The sequence below is a fragment of the Crocodylus siamensis genome, chromosome 3 (genome assembly GCF_052110815.1).
Source record: "Crocodylus siamensis isolate JL-2025a chromosome 3, ASM5211081v1, whole genome shotgun sequence".
NCBI lineage: Eukaryota > Metazoa > Chordata > Crocodylia > Crocodylidae > Crocodylus > Crocodylus siamensis.
This window is the reverse complement of record NC_143397.1, coordinates 28,516,061-28,535,427: the sequence shown is the minus strand read 5'-3', so window position 1 is coordinate 28,535,427 and position 19,367 is coordinate 28,516,061. Positions and strand designations below refer to the sequence as shown.

Sequence of the window (19,367 nt, the reverse complement as noted above, 5' to 3'; positions counted from 1 at the left end):
CCACCTGCCCCTTGACTTGCACCCAAACACAGCCCTGTGCCACTGCCTGGCCCTGGCCCTGGCCCCAGCCACCACCTGAATGCAGCCCCTGGTCCTGTACTGCTGCCTGAACATGGACTCATCCCAAGCGCTGCTTGCCTTGTGGATCCAGATCTAGCCTGGGGCCCAGAGCAAGTTTGACATTACTGCCCTATTTAGTCAATCCAATGAATGCTGTGAATGTGCATCAGCAGCAGTACATTTTCCTTTTTTCTATTCCAGACATGTACTACAGTATGTGTTTTGCTGTGGCCGGTGTGTTTATCCTTAACACACCATTTGCTATGCAGTGTGCACCATAAATGGCAGCTGTTTATTAAATATATACCAGCTTGTATCTGCATGCAATGGACCTATTGTACTTGATGCCCACTCAGACAAAATGCACATTGTTTATTTTTCTGTGCAGGATTTGAAATCTCTGTATTCCAGCCATTTTAGTAAATGTGAGGCCATGGAAAGAAAAATAAAGGCTGGCAAAATTTCATGTAAATAATGTAACTTAATTTAAATGGCTGAAACACAAAGGGAAAAAAAACAGGAACCAACAATATTTCTCATTTTAAGTCATCTTGTATAACTGTAGAATAAATGGACATACTGCATTCTCGCCAACCCCTCTGCCTCTGTTAAGTGTCTGTGAATAGAGACTTTTGTTTAGCTCCATAGAAAGTGAGATTTTAGGGTGGAAATGCTGACAGCCACAAGCAGCAGGACATCGCCACAAGCAGCAGGACATCGCTATGTATGGCTAAGCAAAAGAAGTATTTATGGCAAATAAAATTTTAGTCTAGAATTTGACCCTTACTGAAACCCAATTGCAGTTGTTTACCATCTTGATTCTCTCTGTTGCAATAAGGTCATCTCAATACTGTATTGTATTGGAAACCACACACTTTAATTATAGCCTTGATACCCGGGGCACTTGGCACTAACAAAACAAGATAGATCACAGTCAGATATGATCAGACACCTAACATCTATGGCCCAATTAAACAAAGTATTTAGCTCATTAACATTGAACATTAGAGTATTTAGTTAGCCACTTAAGCAAGTGAAGAACTTTAAAAGCACCTGTTTAAATGTTTTATTTGTGGGGGGGGGAGCAGGGAAAGCAGCTTCTTCCTTCGGATGGTGAAATAACCCAATAGCTTTTTTAAAAGATACAGAAAATGACCCTTATTTCCAGCTCTCTGAGGACATGACTCTGTGAATTGTTCTTGGAGTGTCAGTGTCTGAAGTTTTAAGGGTATTATTTTGGTTAGAGCTGTAACAACCAGCCTTTGTACCCTGGGCTGTCACCATTCCTTGCCCCCCTCAGAACTGGTAGCCCCAGTCATCCACCCCTAGTTATGCAATGATTTTGGTTGTATTTTGAGTAAATCCTTGCATTTTCCTTGTAACAGACACAGAAATCCTGCACAGTTCTGAAACCCTCCATCCCAAAGACAACCAGAAAATGCCCAAGAGCAAGTATGGAGATGCTAAATGGCTCTGAAAACTGGTCTATCCCTCCTTATTATGTAAGTCATGTAAAACAGTTACCTTTGGACAGAAAATACAAAGACATCATTAACATGGTAAGGAGGATCTTTGCTTATGTGGTGATAACAGATACCATGGATAATCCCACCCCTTGCAAATGAGTGGTCCAGATTTAGGCCCAGATTCAGAAAAGGAGATATATGTACAAAAGCAACCAGGGCGCATGGTAGAGGTGATATCTTTTATTAGAACAACAAGATTTTTGCCAAAAAAATATTTAATTGCAAGCTTTTGGGCACAAGCACCCTTCTTCAGGCATCAGTTAAAAGACTGTAAAATTTCTCCTGGATAGAAATGAAAGTTTCACAGAGGAGGAAAATTCCTCTGGGCAGGCAGTTCTTAGCTAGTAAGGAGTCTCTGAGCTCTCTTGTGAGGCTCTGTTACTATGCAAATTACCTTGAACCAAGGCTGGAGCCCTGTCTCAGGTTTCAGGTGGTCACAGTTGCTTTCTGCTTGGGAAATTATGAAGACTTTGTTTAAAAAATCTACCCAGAAGAACTTCTGCAATCTTTTCTCCAGTGACTGATGAAGGATGTTTGTGCCCCAAAGCTTGCAATTAAAGAAAACTGTTTGCAAAAATCTTGTTGGTCTAATAAAAGATATCATCTCTACCACAAGCCCTGATTGTTTTTTCCTCTAGACCAATATGGCTACAATCTGGATACCTGATATATGTGCAGTCACTTTTTAGTCAGAATTCACATGCTTTTCCACTAATAGATGTGATTCAGTAAAGTGTTTCCTAAATATTTAAGCACCTGTGAAGTCCTAGGCATCTCAGTGCAGATTTATGTATTCTGATGTGATATAAGGATGGACTGAGGAGGTGGGTTACTGCACATGCTCTGTATTTCTGAGGTTTTGAATGAAATGTGTGGGTTAGCGTTTAAATTCTACGCAAGGCCATTTATGATTCAGTAATTAGTTATCTCAACACTTAAGTCCCTGGGGGATCCATTAATCTCCTGTAGAGGAGGACGACTATCCCTCCCCCTTTTGCTCCATAGCCTAATGATATGCTTTGCTCCTAGCCTACCAAGAGAGACTTGAGGTTTAGGGCTTCTGCAACCAGTGGTTATATTTGTGATTTGAACATACATACTTCACTTCCCGCTTGCCCCAACCGGACGCTAAGAACCATATGCAAGCATTTATATGCATGTATATATCCCCTCATGCTTGGGCTAAGACATCTATTTACTATATTAAAAGTCTTAAACACAAAATATATTATAACCTCTACATGTATAACACAACATTTAATACATGTAAACGTATGTAAACAATATCCCCATACAATTTTCATTTTTGATGGGTAAGCAGAGTACTCCTAATGTTTTCATTTATTTTCATCTTCTCAGAAGAGCGGATAAGTAGATTTTTGGTAAGTTTCTATATCAATCCCCCGATGAATGGAAATGTAAACTGTTTAAGACTTGAACTGTCATCACTTTTTCATCAAAAAGAGCTATATCAATTTAAAAAGCCCTTAATTATACATGCCAAGAGGGTAACACAAACACCTGATGAGTCCACAGGAGACACATAGCTCCTGCAAAGCAACCAGCAAGATGTCTTTGGGCTTGTCTACACTACGATTCTTGCTAACAGATGTGCTGGCTAGGGATGTTGAAGAGATTACACCTCAGCAGATGGAGCAATGCCAGTGAAATCCAGATGCAGATGGAGCTGTTCCAACAGAAAAAGGCTCCTGTTAACTCAGCCAGTGTCATTGAGGGAAGTGGTGGTAACTCCAGACAGAAAACCTTCTCTTGGTGTTGTGCGCCACCTCTCCATTAGGAGGCCCTGCTGGCATAACTATGCTGGCAACCTATAATGGCAATAGATTTGAATATAGAACAGCCTTTAGCTCAGGGGTAGGCAAAATGCAGCCAGCAAGCCAAATCTAGCTTGCACAAGGGCTTTGTCCAGCCTGCAGTGGGTCCCTTGGTCCTCCCACCCCCTAGGCACGCAGCAGGGCTGGGGTGGATCCATGGTGGGACTGCCTTTCTAGGCGGCCCAGGCAGCAGCAGCTCTTTCTGGCTACTGCCACTGCTGGCCCCAGCCCTGCAGTACTGGTGGGGACCCACGTGTGCAGCCCTCACCTGGAGCACCCCATGCTTGGTCCAGACTTGCCCTTCCAGGCTGAGTAGCTGCTGAGCAGAAACTTGCTCCGCGCAGGGGAAAAGTGGCCCCTCCCGCTCACCACTGCTTGGCCCTTCCTGCTGCAGCTGCCTGCAGCCTGTGCCATGCATCTCTGGCGCCATCACCACCACCTCTGAGCTGCCCAGCAGAGCAGTGGTGGCAGTGCAGAGCAGCTGCTGGGCAGTCTGGGCAGCAGTGACAGTGGTGGAGATGCAGGGCAGCCCTGCACAGCATGGGCTCTAGGTGGATGCAGCAGGAAGGGCCTGGCGGTTGTGATGGGGAGAGGCCACTTTTCTCTCATGCTGAGTGAAGTTTCTGTTCCACAGCAGCCGCTGCTCAGCTTGGACGGGCAAGTCCGGAGCAGGCGTGGGGCGCACAGGGTCAGAACTGTGCGTGCAGGTTCTCACCGGGACTGCAGGGCTGGGGCAGTGGTGGTGGCAGCCAGGAGGAGTTGCTGCTGCCTGAGCTGCCTAGAAAGGCAGTCCAGCTGCACAGCCACCCCTGCCCTGCTGTGTGCCTGGGGGGCAGCAGGATGTGCCATGGCTATGCAGTGCAGAAGAGGCATGGGGCCATGCGCCCTGCCGTGCCACCCTACCACCACCAACAGCATGCAGTACCGGTGAAGCACCACCTTGTTAGGAACAGAGGCCTATTATAAACATCAAGGCCAGGTCCATACAAGTGCAGGTGTTTGGTTCCCCAGGGAATACCCATGCCATGAGTGCTTTGGCATGCAGCAAGTTACTCCAACAGTGGTAGCAGAGGCTGGGGCCAGCACTGGACTGGCCCCAGCAGCCTTACCTGGGGGCCTCCTGGAGCTACAGCAGCAGCAATCCTGCTGGGCACAGCCTGGCTGGCAGCCACAGCGTGGCTTCAGGTAGCTTGGTTCTGCTTTTCAGTGGTGTGTGCTGCCTGTGCATGCCCTGCTCCATTTTTTTTCCCCATGGTTTTTTTTAACCCCTGGATATCTAGAGGTCAAAAAACTCTGTGGAAAATATGCAGGGGTTAAACAAAAAAAAGCATGGAAAAAACCTGGAGCAACGTATGCATGGGCAGCATGCCCTTGTAGCGTGGAGAACACGGACTGTGTAGTATGTGGTGCTGCAGATGTGTTTGTGGCATCACATAGCACATAGCTGTGCTCGTCTAGATGTGCCCCAGGTATATAACTGAGGAGTTGATTCAATCCAGGGGAAAGCAGGCAGAGAAATGTATATCCCACAAAGCAGCTCGTTAGAAGCAGATATAGTGGGCGTAAGCTTAGCTGAAGAAGCATGAATAGCTGCATTTAAAATGGAAAATGATAGATTATATTACCTTACATAACAATGAAGATATGTATGGATTCTACGTTGAGTAACTCAGTACAAATGTTTTAACTCACTGTTACAGTATTCTAAAAAAATCTAAAGTTTCTAAAGTCCGATTAAGTGGCCATGCAAGAATATAATCACGTTAAGTAGAACAGGAATTAAATATAATGCTAGGTGGACTGGGTGTTCAAATGTAGTTTTGCTTTGCTTTCACTAATCATGAATGCTTCCTTCTAAATGTGCAGGGGTGGGGGGAGGAGTGAATTAGTGTAACAAGCCAGCACCACCACATTATTACTGGATTAAAGTTTATTCCAGAATCAAAACAAAACAGGACATGTCCGGTCTCTTTTCCTCTGGGAGGAGACTGGCTTTGGAACTGCTTGAGCCTGTATGTTATTCCATTAGTGGGATGGGCTCCAAATCTGCTCTTCCCTGCCCTCATTTGACTCATGCTGGCTTGTTTGACAGTCTGAACACACTGCTGGGGTTCAGCAGAAGTGAGCAGACAAAATCATTCTTGCTTCATTTTTCAAACTGTGATCACTACATTTTTTAACAGGGAAGGTATTTGGGCTAAATAGCTTTGATTTTATGTAAATTGCACTAGATGATTTATAACTGTTCTATTTGAATATGCATTTAACACAATGAAAATATTTTTATTTTATACATATAAAATACAAACAAAATTGCATAGAAATACACACGCATGCACACACATACTTATTGTTCAAATAAAGCCATTACTTCACGACACAGTGAAAATAGGTATGTAGTCTGCTGGTAAATTTTATCTTTTGCTCAGTTTTTTCATTACAGTAAGCTAAAACAATAAAGCTTTCAGACAAAGTCTGCAAAAGTACCTGTTCTTAGCCAACTGACTTGGTTAGCTCTGGAAATAGGGCTTAGATGCTTTTGAGGATTTTCCCACTGTGTGCCTCCACACTGGTTAATAACTGCCACCCTCCTGTTGTGACCCTTGTCTTTGCCATCTACTGTTTTATTTTCCACACTCACTATAATCTTATCTTATGCCTTTAAGAAATAAGATTAAAGGTGGGGCTTTATCCGGGTCAGGCTCTTCTGTTAATTGTTTATACAGTAACTATCCCCTTATACAGCAGTCAGCAACTCAAGAGTCATGGGTTGGAACAACCTGATGTTGGCGTGAGGTGGGCTAATGTCCAACATAGCAATGGTGGTGGCAGCAGTTTTTCTGTGCTACCACTTCCTCCCACCCTCAAGCTGTGGCACAGGCACAGATCCTCATGGACAAACCCCCTTATGGGCAAAGCCCACCATTGTCGGCATACCGCTGAAGCCTTTTGGCTGTATACTGATGACTCCTGACATTATAGATTTTGGGGTGAAGGAGGAAAGGGGGAAAGAAGGATGCAATGCTGTTAGAGTAATTTCACTTGTGATTGCGGCCTGTGTACCATTAGTGAAGTGAGCTGGAGAGACAGGCCCACTAGCAACAGCATGAGAAGCTTATATGCCAGACAGTTTGCATGCAGGGTCTCATGCAACTCCTAGCATAGTTGATGGGAAGGTTTCAGTGGGAGCTGGGTCAACACAGAGCCAGCAAGTGGGTGACTGAATATTCAAGATTTGATCCTGATTGCCCCTTGGGTCCTCCTCCATCTGCCTGTTTCAAGACATCCCTTACCTGTCAGAGGGCATGCATTGGATTTCACTGTGACCCCAGGGTGGACCTAGAGCTTTTGCAGAGGGCCAGCCTGAGGCTGACACCACTGATGTTGTAGTTAAGCCCTATTTTCAGGACTTGGGGGAACATGAACCTTGTGCCAGGCTTTCTGTACATAGGTCAATTTCACACTCCACAGTAGCACCCCACTGCATGTCCCCACATGCAGGAGCGTGCACTTGCACTGGCAAGAAAAGGAGCAGCAAATTCATGTAGCTATTTTTTGCTGTTGAGCATACCTCTGCATGTGCGCTTTGATGTGGAGCAAAATGCCCTGCTTTGGGGAAACTGCTATTTCCCCATTTCTCCCAGGCTCCGGTGTGAGCTGGGGCAGAACTAGAGGAGGGGAGATGCTCTGGCTGGCATTCAGGGCATCTCCCAGAAGGACCAAGCCTCCATGTATGCCAGTGTCCGCTCCTGTGATGTGCGCCACTTGTTTCACAGAGTTTTTGTTTTTGCTCCTGGGATTTCCTGTTAGCAAATTTGCTCCCATGCTGCAAATGTGCAGCATGTGGGGTGTGTTTTAATACAGAAGACAGACTGATACACACACACACACACTATACCTCCCCAATATGTAATATATACATAGTGTGCACACGTACACACACACATATAAGCGTATGTGTGATATATATATATACACACTAGCAAAATGCCTGTCATGAATGACGGGGTGGGGAGGGCAGAGTGGGGATGCAGTCCCATATCCGGCCCTGCGCCCTCCCCCCACTGCTCCGCTCCAGCCCCATCCCACCTCCTGCCGCCACTCTAGGTCCTGCCCTGCTTCTCACTCCTGCTGCTGCAGGTCCTGCCCTGCTCCCCCGCCTTCCCCCTCCCCCTTCCTGCACTTTTCTGGGTCATGTCCTGCTCCCCCTGCTGATCTGGTCCAGCCCCACTCCACCCCCCCCCACCTTGCTCTGCATGCAGGGTGGGCATGGCACATGGCTGTGTGGAGCAGGTGGTGTGCAGCCATGGGGTGCGGTGCAGGGAGCAGCCACGGTGCAGGGAGCACTCGCTGGCTGCGTGGTGCGGGAAGCAGCCCCAGAGTGCATCTCAGGGCATGTGGGAGCGGGGTGTGGCACACACCGTGGCATGTGGAGTGGCCACGGCAGGAGGCGCACCTGCTGGCTGTGGTCATGTGGTGTGGGGAGCAGTCCTGGAGTGTGGCACAGGGTGCGTGGAGGGGGTGGTGCACGATGGTTGGGACATGGTGCAGGGAGCAGCCGTAGTGTGGAGGTCTGCAGGGAATGCCTGCTGGCTGTAGCTGCATGGCATGGGCAGCAGCCCTGGGGTGTGGCATGGAGTGTGTGGGGGGCGGCCATGGTGTAGGGAGTGGTTGCGGTGCAGGAAGCAGCCGCTGAGTGGAGAACACCTAGTGCAGGAAGCAGCCACAGAGTGGAGAACGTCTGCTGGCTGTGGCTGCATGGTGTGGGCAGAGGACCTGGCTGTGCCCATGTGGCACAGGGAGCAGCCCTAAGGTGTGGTGCTCGGGGGCGTGCATGGCACATGGGGGGCATGCCATGCAGGGGGGCGTAGCTACAGAATGCGGTGCGGGAAGCAACAAGACACCAACAAACTCGGTGGAGCGGTGTCCAGAGAACCTCCTTGGAAGTCATGGTATAGTTTGCCATCTGAACGCACAAGGACTCTGGCTGACTGCTAACAATACCACCCCTTTTACTGTGCCCTCTATTCAAGTCCTTTTACTCTGATCTGAAAGAGTTTCACCTGAGGGACATTTACTGTACCACTTGCTTGTACTATGCCACCCTTTACCATGAAATCTCTTACTGGTAGTCGTTTTAACACCATGAATGTACCAGGAAACAACAAGCAGCAACTTTTAGGGGGTACAGAGGTGACCAAAATTCTTTGATAACCTCTGTACCAGAGAGGGGCTTTTGATACAGACAGGGATTTTAGGATAAATGGGTCTTTGATCCCAGCAATCTGAGTGATGATTGCTATCCACTTGGTAGTGTCCAAGCATGCCGCAGGAAGCTTCTGCATTTTAAGCAGCCTAGCTGAATGTAGAATAGCTTGACATGAAGATATGTAATATAAGCAGTGATTCAACCCATTCAGTGCCACAGCCTTTACACCAGTGGTCTTCAACCTTTTTATGGTGACTATCATTTTTTGTAAGTAAAGGGCACCCCAGGATCTACTGCTCTGCTCCGCCCCCTCCCCCCCACCCCACCCCTTGCCCTGCTCCTGGGACCCGCTCCGTCCCCTGCCCTCCTCCTGGCCCGCACCTGCTGGACAAGTCACCTGGGCTCTGACTCCACTCACCCAACCCGGCCTGGGCGGCAAGGGGCATGGCTCAGTCCTGCCACTGCTGACTGTGGAGCCTCTGACAGACTGAGATCAACTGTCAGAGGCTTCATGATTGACCCTGGTTTCGAGATCGACTGGTTGGTGACCACTGCCTTAGACTGTTCAATTTGCTGCTTCCCTTTGATATTTTGTTACAAACTCATCTGTGGCCTTCAAAACAAAGATAACAGCTACAATTTCCCCTTCAGAAAAATCTTCAGTGCATACACATTGCCGCAACCAAAGAACTCACGTTAACAACAAAGACATTTCATCATGAACTCACCCTCACTCGTAGGAAGAGAATCATTTGCACAGATCAGTGCCAATGTGAATAACAGCTGCCAAAGATCCATACCTCTGGGTTCTGCAATCATAAAGAGACAATGAAATCAAAGAGATGATTTATAAACTTGAATTATTCCATTTCAGTACCATTTAAGCTAGCATCTAGTTTATTTCATTTCTGAATAGCGTTAAACCAGAAGTTTATGAAGGTAGTGTATTATGATAATTTAGTGCTTTATGAGGCAATAAAATGCATCTTACAGTTTATGGGAGGCAGTAAACACTACTCTCAGAAACGTACTAGCTGATGAAATACGGTTAAAAGACAATAAGGCTTTTTCAGCACCTGGTCTATGTCTTGAAATCACTAGCACACATTTCTCCATGCAACCCTCTGAGGATGAAAGGATTAAATCTTGAACTCATTCTTGAAAAAGAGAATCCCCTTTAAAGGGGAAAAAATATATTCCCTTGGCAGTTCATACTTCTAGGAAGTTCTGCTGGTTTCTTCCCCATGAGTACAAATGTGCATTGCAAGGCTGCCTAGCACATTTTTAGTACCACCCAGAACAAACATGTATCAACACCCTGATAATACAGAGGGGTGGAATGGGCCATGTGAACCTGCGCCTTCAGAGATCAGGGTCAATTCCCTACTGTGCCACAGACTTGCTGTGGGACCCTAAGAAAGTCACTCAGTCTGTCCATGCTAAAATAGTGCTTCCCTACAGAGTTGGTCTGGAAGTTTCAGAAAACAACAGGATTGCATGTCAGAACTGAAATGTTTTGTGCAAAAAATACGTTTTCACTAACTTCACAGGTAACAAAGGCTACCAACTCACCCAGAAGCTGCAGATCAGCCCGCTATAAGGGCCAAGTAAGTAGCAGAGATAACAAGATACTATACATACCAGAAAACTGGCCCTTAAGTTTTAGGGATATTCCTGAAAAAAAAAGTCTTAAATATGTTACAGCAATTACCAAATGAATGCCATGGCTGACCAGCCACTTCAGTGCCAGCACCATGTCCTGTTTGAGACTCCAGAGTAGAGACGGTATATATCAGATACACAAGCTCAGGTGATTCTTAAGTTTTACAATTAGCACACTGTCGGGGAATACAGGCCCCGAGGTCACGGTGGGCCGGGCGGTTTGAGAACAAAACAGGCGGGATTAGCGGCGAGGAGTTCTGAGTGGTACGCAGACTTCTGTGGTTTCAAAACAAAACGGTTTATTACTCACGCTTCTGTAGCGTGGGCACAGATGCTTGCTTCAGTTACAGTATGTTACAAACAACGGAGGGGTCTGTTGGCCCACGGGGTTCCCGAGTGAGCCCTTGCATTCTACCCCAAAGGACAGGTGTGGCTGCCCACTCGTTAGTCCCAGGGCTGGTCAACAGCTCATTAATAGGATAAACAAATGACAAAACTGTAACGCGATGAAACAAAGTAAACACTGTGACGCCAGTCCAAAGTGGACGAATGAATGGTCGAAGAGCAGTGTCGAGGTCGAATGCCGAGATGAAGAGGTAAATTCGTAGCCGGTGGTTGGTATCAGGTTGGGATGATCGATATCAAGGTCGGTAGCCGGTGCCAAAATTAGTCGATAGCCAAAGGAATCAATTAATATGAAAACGAGTTGAAACGATCTGCAAAACTGCAGCGAGGAGGAGACCAATAGGCCAGAAGGCCTTGCTGAGAAGCAGTCCCTGTAAGAATAGCCTCTGCTCTCAGCTCTAATCTCTCCTAGCGAGACAGTCCCTGACAAGTCAGCCTCTGTTCGCCAGTCAAGTGGGTCTCCCCCCCGGCTGGGGGCTCACAAGCCTTTTATATGAATTTAGTGGCCAATCAAATTGCTCTCTTCATGGAACTTTCTGGTCAAATTACCTCATGCAGTCCGCAGACCGAGCATGCGTCCGATCAAACTTTTCATGCGACTGAGCATGTGCAAGGTGGAAAACTAGGTCAGGTCTGATTGACTGGCCTAGGGGTCGAGCAGGGGGCATATGCTGACCATGCTGTGGAATTTTCCATTAGCCTAGGCCTTCTGCACATGTCAGAACCAACTCCCTGTGTTGGCAGCAGTCAATCAAAATTTTGCTCTGACACACACATACAGTCATTTTAATCCCCTCAGAACTTAACCAGGATCTGAAAAGACAAACCAAGAGCACTGTCTGCATCTGCCAGTCATTTGTTCTCCAGCTGCCTAAGCCAATGATTCTCAACCAGGGTGCCAGGGCACCTTAGGGAGTTGCCAGATCTTTTGAAGTGTTCCACAGGATGTGAGATGATAAGCACGTAAGCTAAGTAGCTAAATGGCAGGCTCGTGCTTATCCCTGCTTGAATGATCTGCAGAGTCCCTCTGCAAGGAGGTAAGCACTGTAATGTAAATTAGTTTTTGAAACCGAGTGCCACTCAATTCACAGGAGTTATGAAGGCATACCGCAAGTCCTGTGAGGCATGCCTCAAGTCCAAAAAGGTTGTGAATCTCTGGCCTAAGCTCACATACATGCCAGTCACCCTCACATACACCCCTGCCATTCTAGTTCGTATGGGATGGAGGGAAATAAGGTTGGGAAAGAAGAGTTTCTTACAGCCCAAGGACAGGAAGAAGAGTTGAAGGGCTGCATTGCCAATGGCTCACAGGAACAAGTGGATTTGTCCAAGTGGAACTCTTGTACAGGTCAAGCTGGCAGCAAGCCTCTCCTCGTAGGGCCTGCCCTGTTGCCCCCTGATCTTGCGAGTGGCCCTCCTCTGGACCCTCTCCATGTTGTCGACATCCCTCTTGAAGTGCGGTGCCCAGAACTGGACACAGTACTCCAGCTGCGGCATGACCAGTGCCACATAGAGAGGGGGAGGATCACCTCGTTGGACCTGCTTGAGATGCATCTGTGGATGCATGACAAGGTGCGGTTTGCCTTCCTGACTGCATCCCCACACTGCCGGCCCATGTTCATCTTGGCATCAGTGATGACTCCAAGATTCTTTTCTGCCTCTGCACTGATGAGAAGGGAGTTCCCCAGCTTGTAGGTATGGTGCTGGTTCTTCCCCCCCAGGTGCAGTACCTTGGACTTGTCAGTGTTGAATCCCATCCTATTCTCTTCCGCCCACCCCTGTAACCTGTCTAGGTCCGATTGTAGCTTATTCCTTTCCTTCTAGCATGCCCACATGCCCCGACATCTTAGTGTCATCAGCAAATTTAAACAGGGTGCTTTTTATCCCCTCATCCAAGACACTGATGAAGATGTTGAACAGTGCGGGCCCGAGGACCGAGCCCTGCCGAACCCCCCTGCCCACATCCCTGCAGGTCAAAAATGACTCATCCACCACCACTTTCTGGGTGTGGCCCTCCAGCCAGTTGGCAACCCATTTGACTGTGTAGGTGTCGACACCACAGTCCCCCGGTTTTTTAAATGAGAGTGGGGTGAGAGACAGTGTCGAAGGCCTTCCAAAAGTCTAGAAAGACTACGTCCACTGCTACCCCTGCATCTAAGGATTTGGTGACCTGGTTGCAGAAGGCCAGCAGGTTGGTCTGACAGGATCTGCCTCTAATGAACCCGTGTTGGTTGCCCCTAAGCATAATCTCTCCTGCTGCCCCTGGTTACCCCTAAGCATCATCTCCCCTGCAACCCCAGCGAACCCTGAGTCAGAAGCACCCCAGCATGTCCGGAGAGTTAACCAGCAGCAGACAGCAGGTTAACAGGGGTCTTCCCTGTAAACCCAGGAACTAGTGTCAGGGGAGAGAAGATCAGGTTCTGGCAGACAGACATGGACCTGGAAGAAGAAAGGACGGTCCCAATGAGGGTAGTGGGGTCTGGGAGAAACTGAGCTGGCCAGGGCAAAGAGGAGATTTGCCTGGCCTGCTGGAGGGGGAAAAAAAAAAACTGGACATAAACCTGGACAGGGACAACCTAGCAGAACCTGAACTTGTGTAGGGAAACAACCGCAATAAAGCCTTTTGGGGGGGGATTTGTTTGAATTCTGGAAACAAGAGATAATATAGGCTGGGAGAAAGCTACCTCCCTTTTAGGTCCGTGGGGGAAAAGAAGGACCATTGGTATGAAAGTTCCCCCCTTTCTTTTGTTTGATCTATGTTTAGTTAGGATTTATTTCGTACACCTGGGGCTTTTAGTTTACCGAGGTTGAAATAAGAATGGAAGGGACAGAGAAGCGTAGAACAGGACAAACCTGGATTATCACAGGAATGTAGAATCCTCGGGAAGGAGAGGGAAGGACAACCAGGAAGCAAAGAGACAGAGAGATAGAAAAAGGATGAGGGTAATGTGATCTGATGAGTACAGCTAATGATGGGATCAACCAGGGAAAACCCAGGCCAAAGAACCTCAGAGTAAATAACTCAACAGAGTTTGGGCAGAGACCCCACAGGCATCTCACACACCAGAGCAGTGGAGAATAGCAAATGACCACCTGGAAGTAAAGGGGCAAGGAGCAGGGGAGGTGGAGCCAGGCGGCCGATTGCAGCCCTTCTGAACGGACCTCTGTGCAGAGAACCATCCATCCTTTCCTATATTCTTGCAATATTAAGGTGTGGCAGAAAAGTGAGGAGGACAAGTCAGAGATCAAGGTAATTCTAACACAAAAGGGTGGGCAAAGGGCACCCACTCGCTCACACCCTTCAAAGAAACCCTATTGCTCCACAAAACTCTCCAGAGAGTTACTTTCCTCAATCCCACTTTCTCTTCTCCTAGCACTCCTCTCACCTTATTTCTCCCCAGATTCAGATCCATGACCTCTGCCATCCTCTTCAATTACCCTACAGGCTTCTTCTGATTGGATAAGCAGGTGAGGGAGAAGCTGAGCTCTGGTGAACTTCCTGTGGTTGTACAGAATGGAGCTCCATTTTGCTGAATCACAGGAGACTTGTAGTGCAAAGGGAGCTTCTATTAGGTCTCATTTCTCCTAAAAATGCAGCATAAATTCCCTTCTTACCCCACATAGATGCACTCTTTCTATCATCCTCCTAAAACTCTCCTTGTTTCCCTCCTTTTCTGATGAAAAATGCACAAGGAAATTCCCATGCCATTAAAATAAAAATGTTGTTAATGGAAATAAAGTTGCTCAAAAATATTTAACACAGCGTGGTGGAGCACCTTGGGGTGCTCGCCACATGGCAGGGGCTGCAGTAGGCTGGGGCAAAGCCCAGCAGGGAAGGCAGCCAGGTGAAACCCCCCAGATATCATTCTAAGGGGGGAGGTGTGTGGCAGCACACCTTTGGGGGTTCTCACCACTTGAGGGCTCTCACAGGCTCCAAGGGGAGCCTGCTTTGGAGGAGCAGCACGGGAAACCTCCCCCCTATACCATTTTAAGGGGGAAGGTGTGTGGCAGGACACTGTTGGTGCCTGCCACTTTAAGACCTAAGTCAAGCAGCCAACAGGTGCCTGATTGCAGCAGCCATTTTAGATTCATGGTTGCCTATACAAACAGAGCACTTTGCTGCTGGCAAGCAGGCAGCAACATGGCCTGGCTGCAAGGCTTTACATATCATCCTAGAGGTAAGGGCAGGAGATGTAGGGAATGGATTGGAGGCTCCTGGTCCTGAGCATGACCTAACTGCACCCTGCCTGTAGTGGGTGGCCTCGTGGGGCTCTCAGTCATGCGGGAGCCCCTAGGAAATGCCAGGCCAATTATCACCCCGGTGAAAGGTGGGTAGGGGTGCCTTAAACCTAGCCCTCACCTTTGGGTGGGTTTGCATAACACTGGAGGTAGTTGGGGGACAGGCAGGGTTGCAGCCACCTGATCCCTGTAGGGTGCAAGACCCCGAGGAGGGAGAATGGGGGCTAAGCACAGCTGCAGCCACCTGAGCCCTGTCCGGGGTGTAAGAAAACGTAGTTGAGGAAACGTAGTTGGGGCCAGGCACAGCTATGGCCACCTGAGCCCACCGGGGAGGGAAGCCCTGTGGCCCAAGTGAGGGGGTGATGTGGAGCCCCATGTGAGGGGGCAGAGATGAGGAACCCCAGTGATGGGGGAGGAAAACCAGAGGGCTGAGAGCCCAATATGTTTATATAGAGAAAACACAATGACATGCTGCTCTGGGGGGGAGTGAGAGTCCCTTTGAGACCCTGGAATACCAGTCATGGTGTGAGCCAGCCCTGCTCCCACACTGGGTGGGTCACCTGCTAGTAGGGCCAGAAGGCAGACCCCAGGAGTGAGAATGGGGCTAGAGTGGCAGAGGCCTGACGTAGAGTACCCTCAGTTGGTCAATGCTGGGGTCAGGACCAGAACGGTCAAAAGGGCCAGGGGTCCACCGCGAGGGAGGCCCAGAGCTGAATGAAGACTGGGTAGGCCCCCTGAATGGAGGGATCTTAGAGGGGTCCTGATTGGAGGATTCTGGGGCTCAATGGGGAGCTGGTGAGATTAACAGCTGGATGCCAACTGCTAGGCATGGGCTGTAGTGTAGGTGAGGTATGGAGCCGCAGATAGCTCCCCCTGGCATTGAGGCAAGAACGGGTAGCCTCCCACCTTAATTAACATCTTAATTAATTAAGAACAAGGCATCGCAGGGGAGTCAGGTGGGGAGGCGTGCCCAAAGGCAAGTGGGGCAACTAGCACTGTGGCTAGGTGGGGAGCCCCACTGCCACACACAGCAACACTACAAAATCTGAGAAACTTGTTGTTAATCAAGATTCTTTAGGTTTCTCACTGGTTAAGTGACCTGAGGGGCCTAGCCACTTGGTGTACTTTTTGAGTATGCAATAGTTTAGTGACTACAGTAGTCACTGGGAAGTGGGAGACCTGATTTATACGTCTTACCAGGCTGAGGACAAGTCCTCGAAGAAGGGCTGGAACCCAGATATCCCCCTTCCTCTGTCAGATAAGAGAAGCTATACCATCCAAAGAAAATACGCTAGGCTCATGGACTGAACTCCTTGCCTCCATCCATCAGACACTCCTGTAGCACTACAAGCATCATCAGTCTTGTGATAACTATGCCCCTCCCTATCATGGAGGGGCAGACTGGAGCTGCAGGAAGTGCTCTGGTACTGACAAGTAGATAATTATCTCTGGAGACTGAGAGAGAATTTGTCCTAGGTCCTGAAGTAAACAAAAATTGCATTAATGGGAAACACTGTTCTTGGTAAAGAAGACTGCTCTTGCAAAATGGCACCTACCTTCCTGTAATGAGACCCACTGCCTAGCAAAAGGGAATATATTCAGAAGCAATAAGAGACTGCAGTGTTAATGGCTGTCTCACAAAAGTGGGTCCCACAAGGACAGCATTGTTCAGGCCATGGAATGGCTTCTCAGGCTCTCTCAGCTTTAGGAGGAAACTAACTCTGTGCAGAGTCTAATAAATGCTTCTTCCATCACAGACCTTTACATCTGCAAAACAAACTCCATAAGAGACACTCCTGTGACTTAACAGATTAGGAAAACAACAGCTACCATGCATTATATTCTGAGGAAAGCTGTGCAATAGGCTATGTGCCCAGCCCACACTGGGCAGAAAAAGGAGAAGGTTCAAACCAGAGGAAAAAAATACAACAGCTGACTGTCCTCAGTGCAGCCATTGCTAAGGAACCCAGCCATAGGGGAATGTGGCTAGGGGTCAGCTGGCTAATGTGGCTAATTGTCCGGCAGACAAATAGAGCCAGAAGCTATAAAAAGGGAGAGAATTTCTCTGGTCCTTTCTATAGAAGTGCTGGAATGATATCAGTTGCAAGTGGACTGGTACTACCAGCACAGGGGTGAATCAGACTTGACACTACCAGCCAAAACTAGGCTAGAAAAGAGAAATATAGTGCAGCTTTTAAATGTTCTGGGCTATGAACTGTGAGGCTACATACATGGTTCACAGCTGATCTGTGGATCTCATTTCTGTGCCCTTCCTCCATATTTTAATTAACAATCTGAGGATAAGGATGCATGATAGTTCAAGAGAGATATTTACAATTTCAATGGCCCACGAGTCCACAAAGTTTGCACTGGGCTTCCAGCATTGTTTTATACCAGCCAAATAAAACACCTCAACACTGTTAGCAAGGACATGGTTTCAGCATGGCCTCCAAGTCTGGCCAGTCCCTGGACTTGACAGAAAAAAATTGAAAACATCATACAGAAAGCCTCCTTTTGCCCTTCTACATTACCAATTTCTGCCTTTACTATCCGAGTTCACCCTCAGAACCCAACACTGGAGGTATTTTTTTTCCTGCAGCCAGATTTTGTTAAGCTGCCCTGCCATATTAAATTATGCACGTGCATTCAGGAACCAAAAGTGTCTTGTATGTTGTAACATGAACAACAGTTATTGAGTAGGCCTGATTTAGAAGGAAAGATTTATTTTTCTCTCTGCTGCTGTATTTCACAGCAGAGGAAGGAAAAACAAAGAGTAGGGTACAGAAAAGCTCCAAATAAGCCTGAATGTACATAATTTAATTATTAAACAAATACAAGCTACTTAGGAGAAAACAAACATAAAGGTGATCTCAGGATCTCAAAATTTATGTTGCATTTAAGATGCACATTTGTAGAAAACAAAGATTGAGCTTGCCCTTGCAATATTTTCCTGGGGATAAACACTCTGTATCTGTGCAGTACATTTATGCCAACTACCTCAGCACAAGATCTGCCTTAGCAAATAGTCCAATTTTTGTTCTTGAATAATAAATGGCATAGTGATTCACCTAACAGGCTTGACAGAAAGCACTTTGCATGCTTACCCATGCTCCACTGAACTCCAATAGGACAGAACAAATCTCCAGCTGGAATGAGTTAAAACCCTTCAAATCTACACAGTTCAGAAGTGACACTGGACCAAGCAGCTATTTTTCTCCCAGCTGACACTGCAGTTAGGATCAACTAACCAACAATGCCTGGATGAATGCCTGTTTCTGTAGAACGGCTTTTTTAGAATGCTTTTCAGTGTTATGCACCCAAGTAGTAAGAAGCAGAAATAATAAACCGTCTGAATTTGTAATAACAAATTATGTTCTGAATATTGCTAGTAGTAATCCAGGATACTAAAGATTAAGGAATAATAGTGTGGAAATAGAAAATGTGCCTTTCAAAGAAAAACTCCAGTGACTTAAATTCGAAAGAAAAATTTCATCTGTACAAAGTGACCGAGCTGCATAAAATGCTCCACTAATTATGTACTGTTTCATATGCACCTTGGGGTTAACATAAGGTGCGTCTTCCCAGTAAGCTGAAGCTGTGAAATGTAGAATTTTATTTCCTTAATCAGACTTTATAAGAAAAAGATTCAAATGTACATAAAACCAGGAGTTAAAGGAGGACTAATAAAAAGATCAGATAAAAAAACATTCCAATTAGAAAACCATTTTCATTTGGGTCACGTTTTGTTCAATTCATTTAATTTATTAAACACATGTAAATTTCAGAACTAAAACTACTTGACAACTTCACACACACAGAAAACCATACAAACCTCAGCTGGATGATTCAATACCACACAGGTTGGGATCAAGCTACAGACGGTCTGGATTTGTACCCATCATAAAGACAACAACAGCTGAGGTCTGAAACGTTCTTAGCCTTGACATGCTAATGAATTTAGCTAAGAAAACACTGGTAGTTATAAAACAGAAACATATTATGGGCAGTGAAACTGTCATGAATCTCAGTGGTAGCAGAGTCCGGCTATTGTTGAGTACTTCTGAAAAATCCTCAAATATTTTAGACAATATCTCAAAGTCAAAACATCCATTATTCAAGTGAACCTTGAAAAGCAAATGAGATTTGGAAAAACCTGTACATTTATTCATGTGATATTGTCTCCAATGTGTTAAACTCAGAGAGGTTACAAAATGCAGTTCAGGAAGCTGGCATGAACCTAGACAAATGGAAATGTTTAATGGTGCGTTAAGCTGGAACAAATTAGTTACAAACTCTAAACTCAAACTAAATTATTTCACATGTTGCTAACCATATTAAAGTCTGCAAAGGAGGAATTTACACAGTATAAAGCAAGATATAGACTTAAATATTAGATACAATAAAGGCTGTTATGTGATGGCCAAAGAGTTT

The 19,367-nt window shown here is 46.8% G+C and overlaps 1 protein-coding gene across 7 annotated transcripts in view; it reads right to left on the bottom strand.

Annotated features, from left to right (window-relative positions):
* Positions 1-19,367, bottom strand: part of GHR (growth hormone receptor) — a 205,078-nt gene that overhangs the window by 93,898 nt on the left and 91,813 nt on the right. For 6 of the 7 annotated variants that reach the window (XM_090038015.1, XM_090038014.1, XM_090038010.1 and 3 more), the window contains one exon: positions 9,359-9,439. In XM_090038015.1, coding sequence (XP_089894141.1) covers positions 9,359-9,428 — 70 coding nt within the window. In that variant the 5' untranslated portion in view covers positions 9,429-9,439. Of the gene's footprint in view, positions 1-9,358; positions 9,450-19,367 lie in introns of those variants that run through there. The other variant, XM_090038009.1, reaches the window with a different exon arrangement.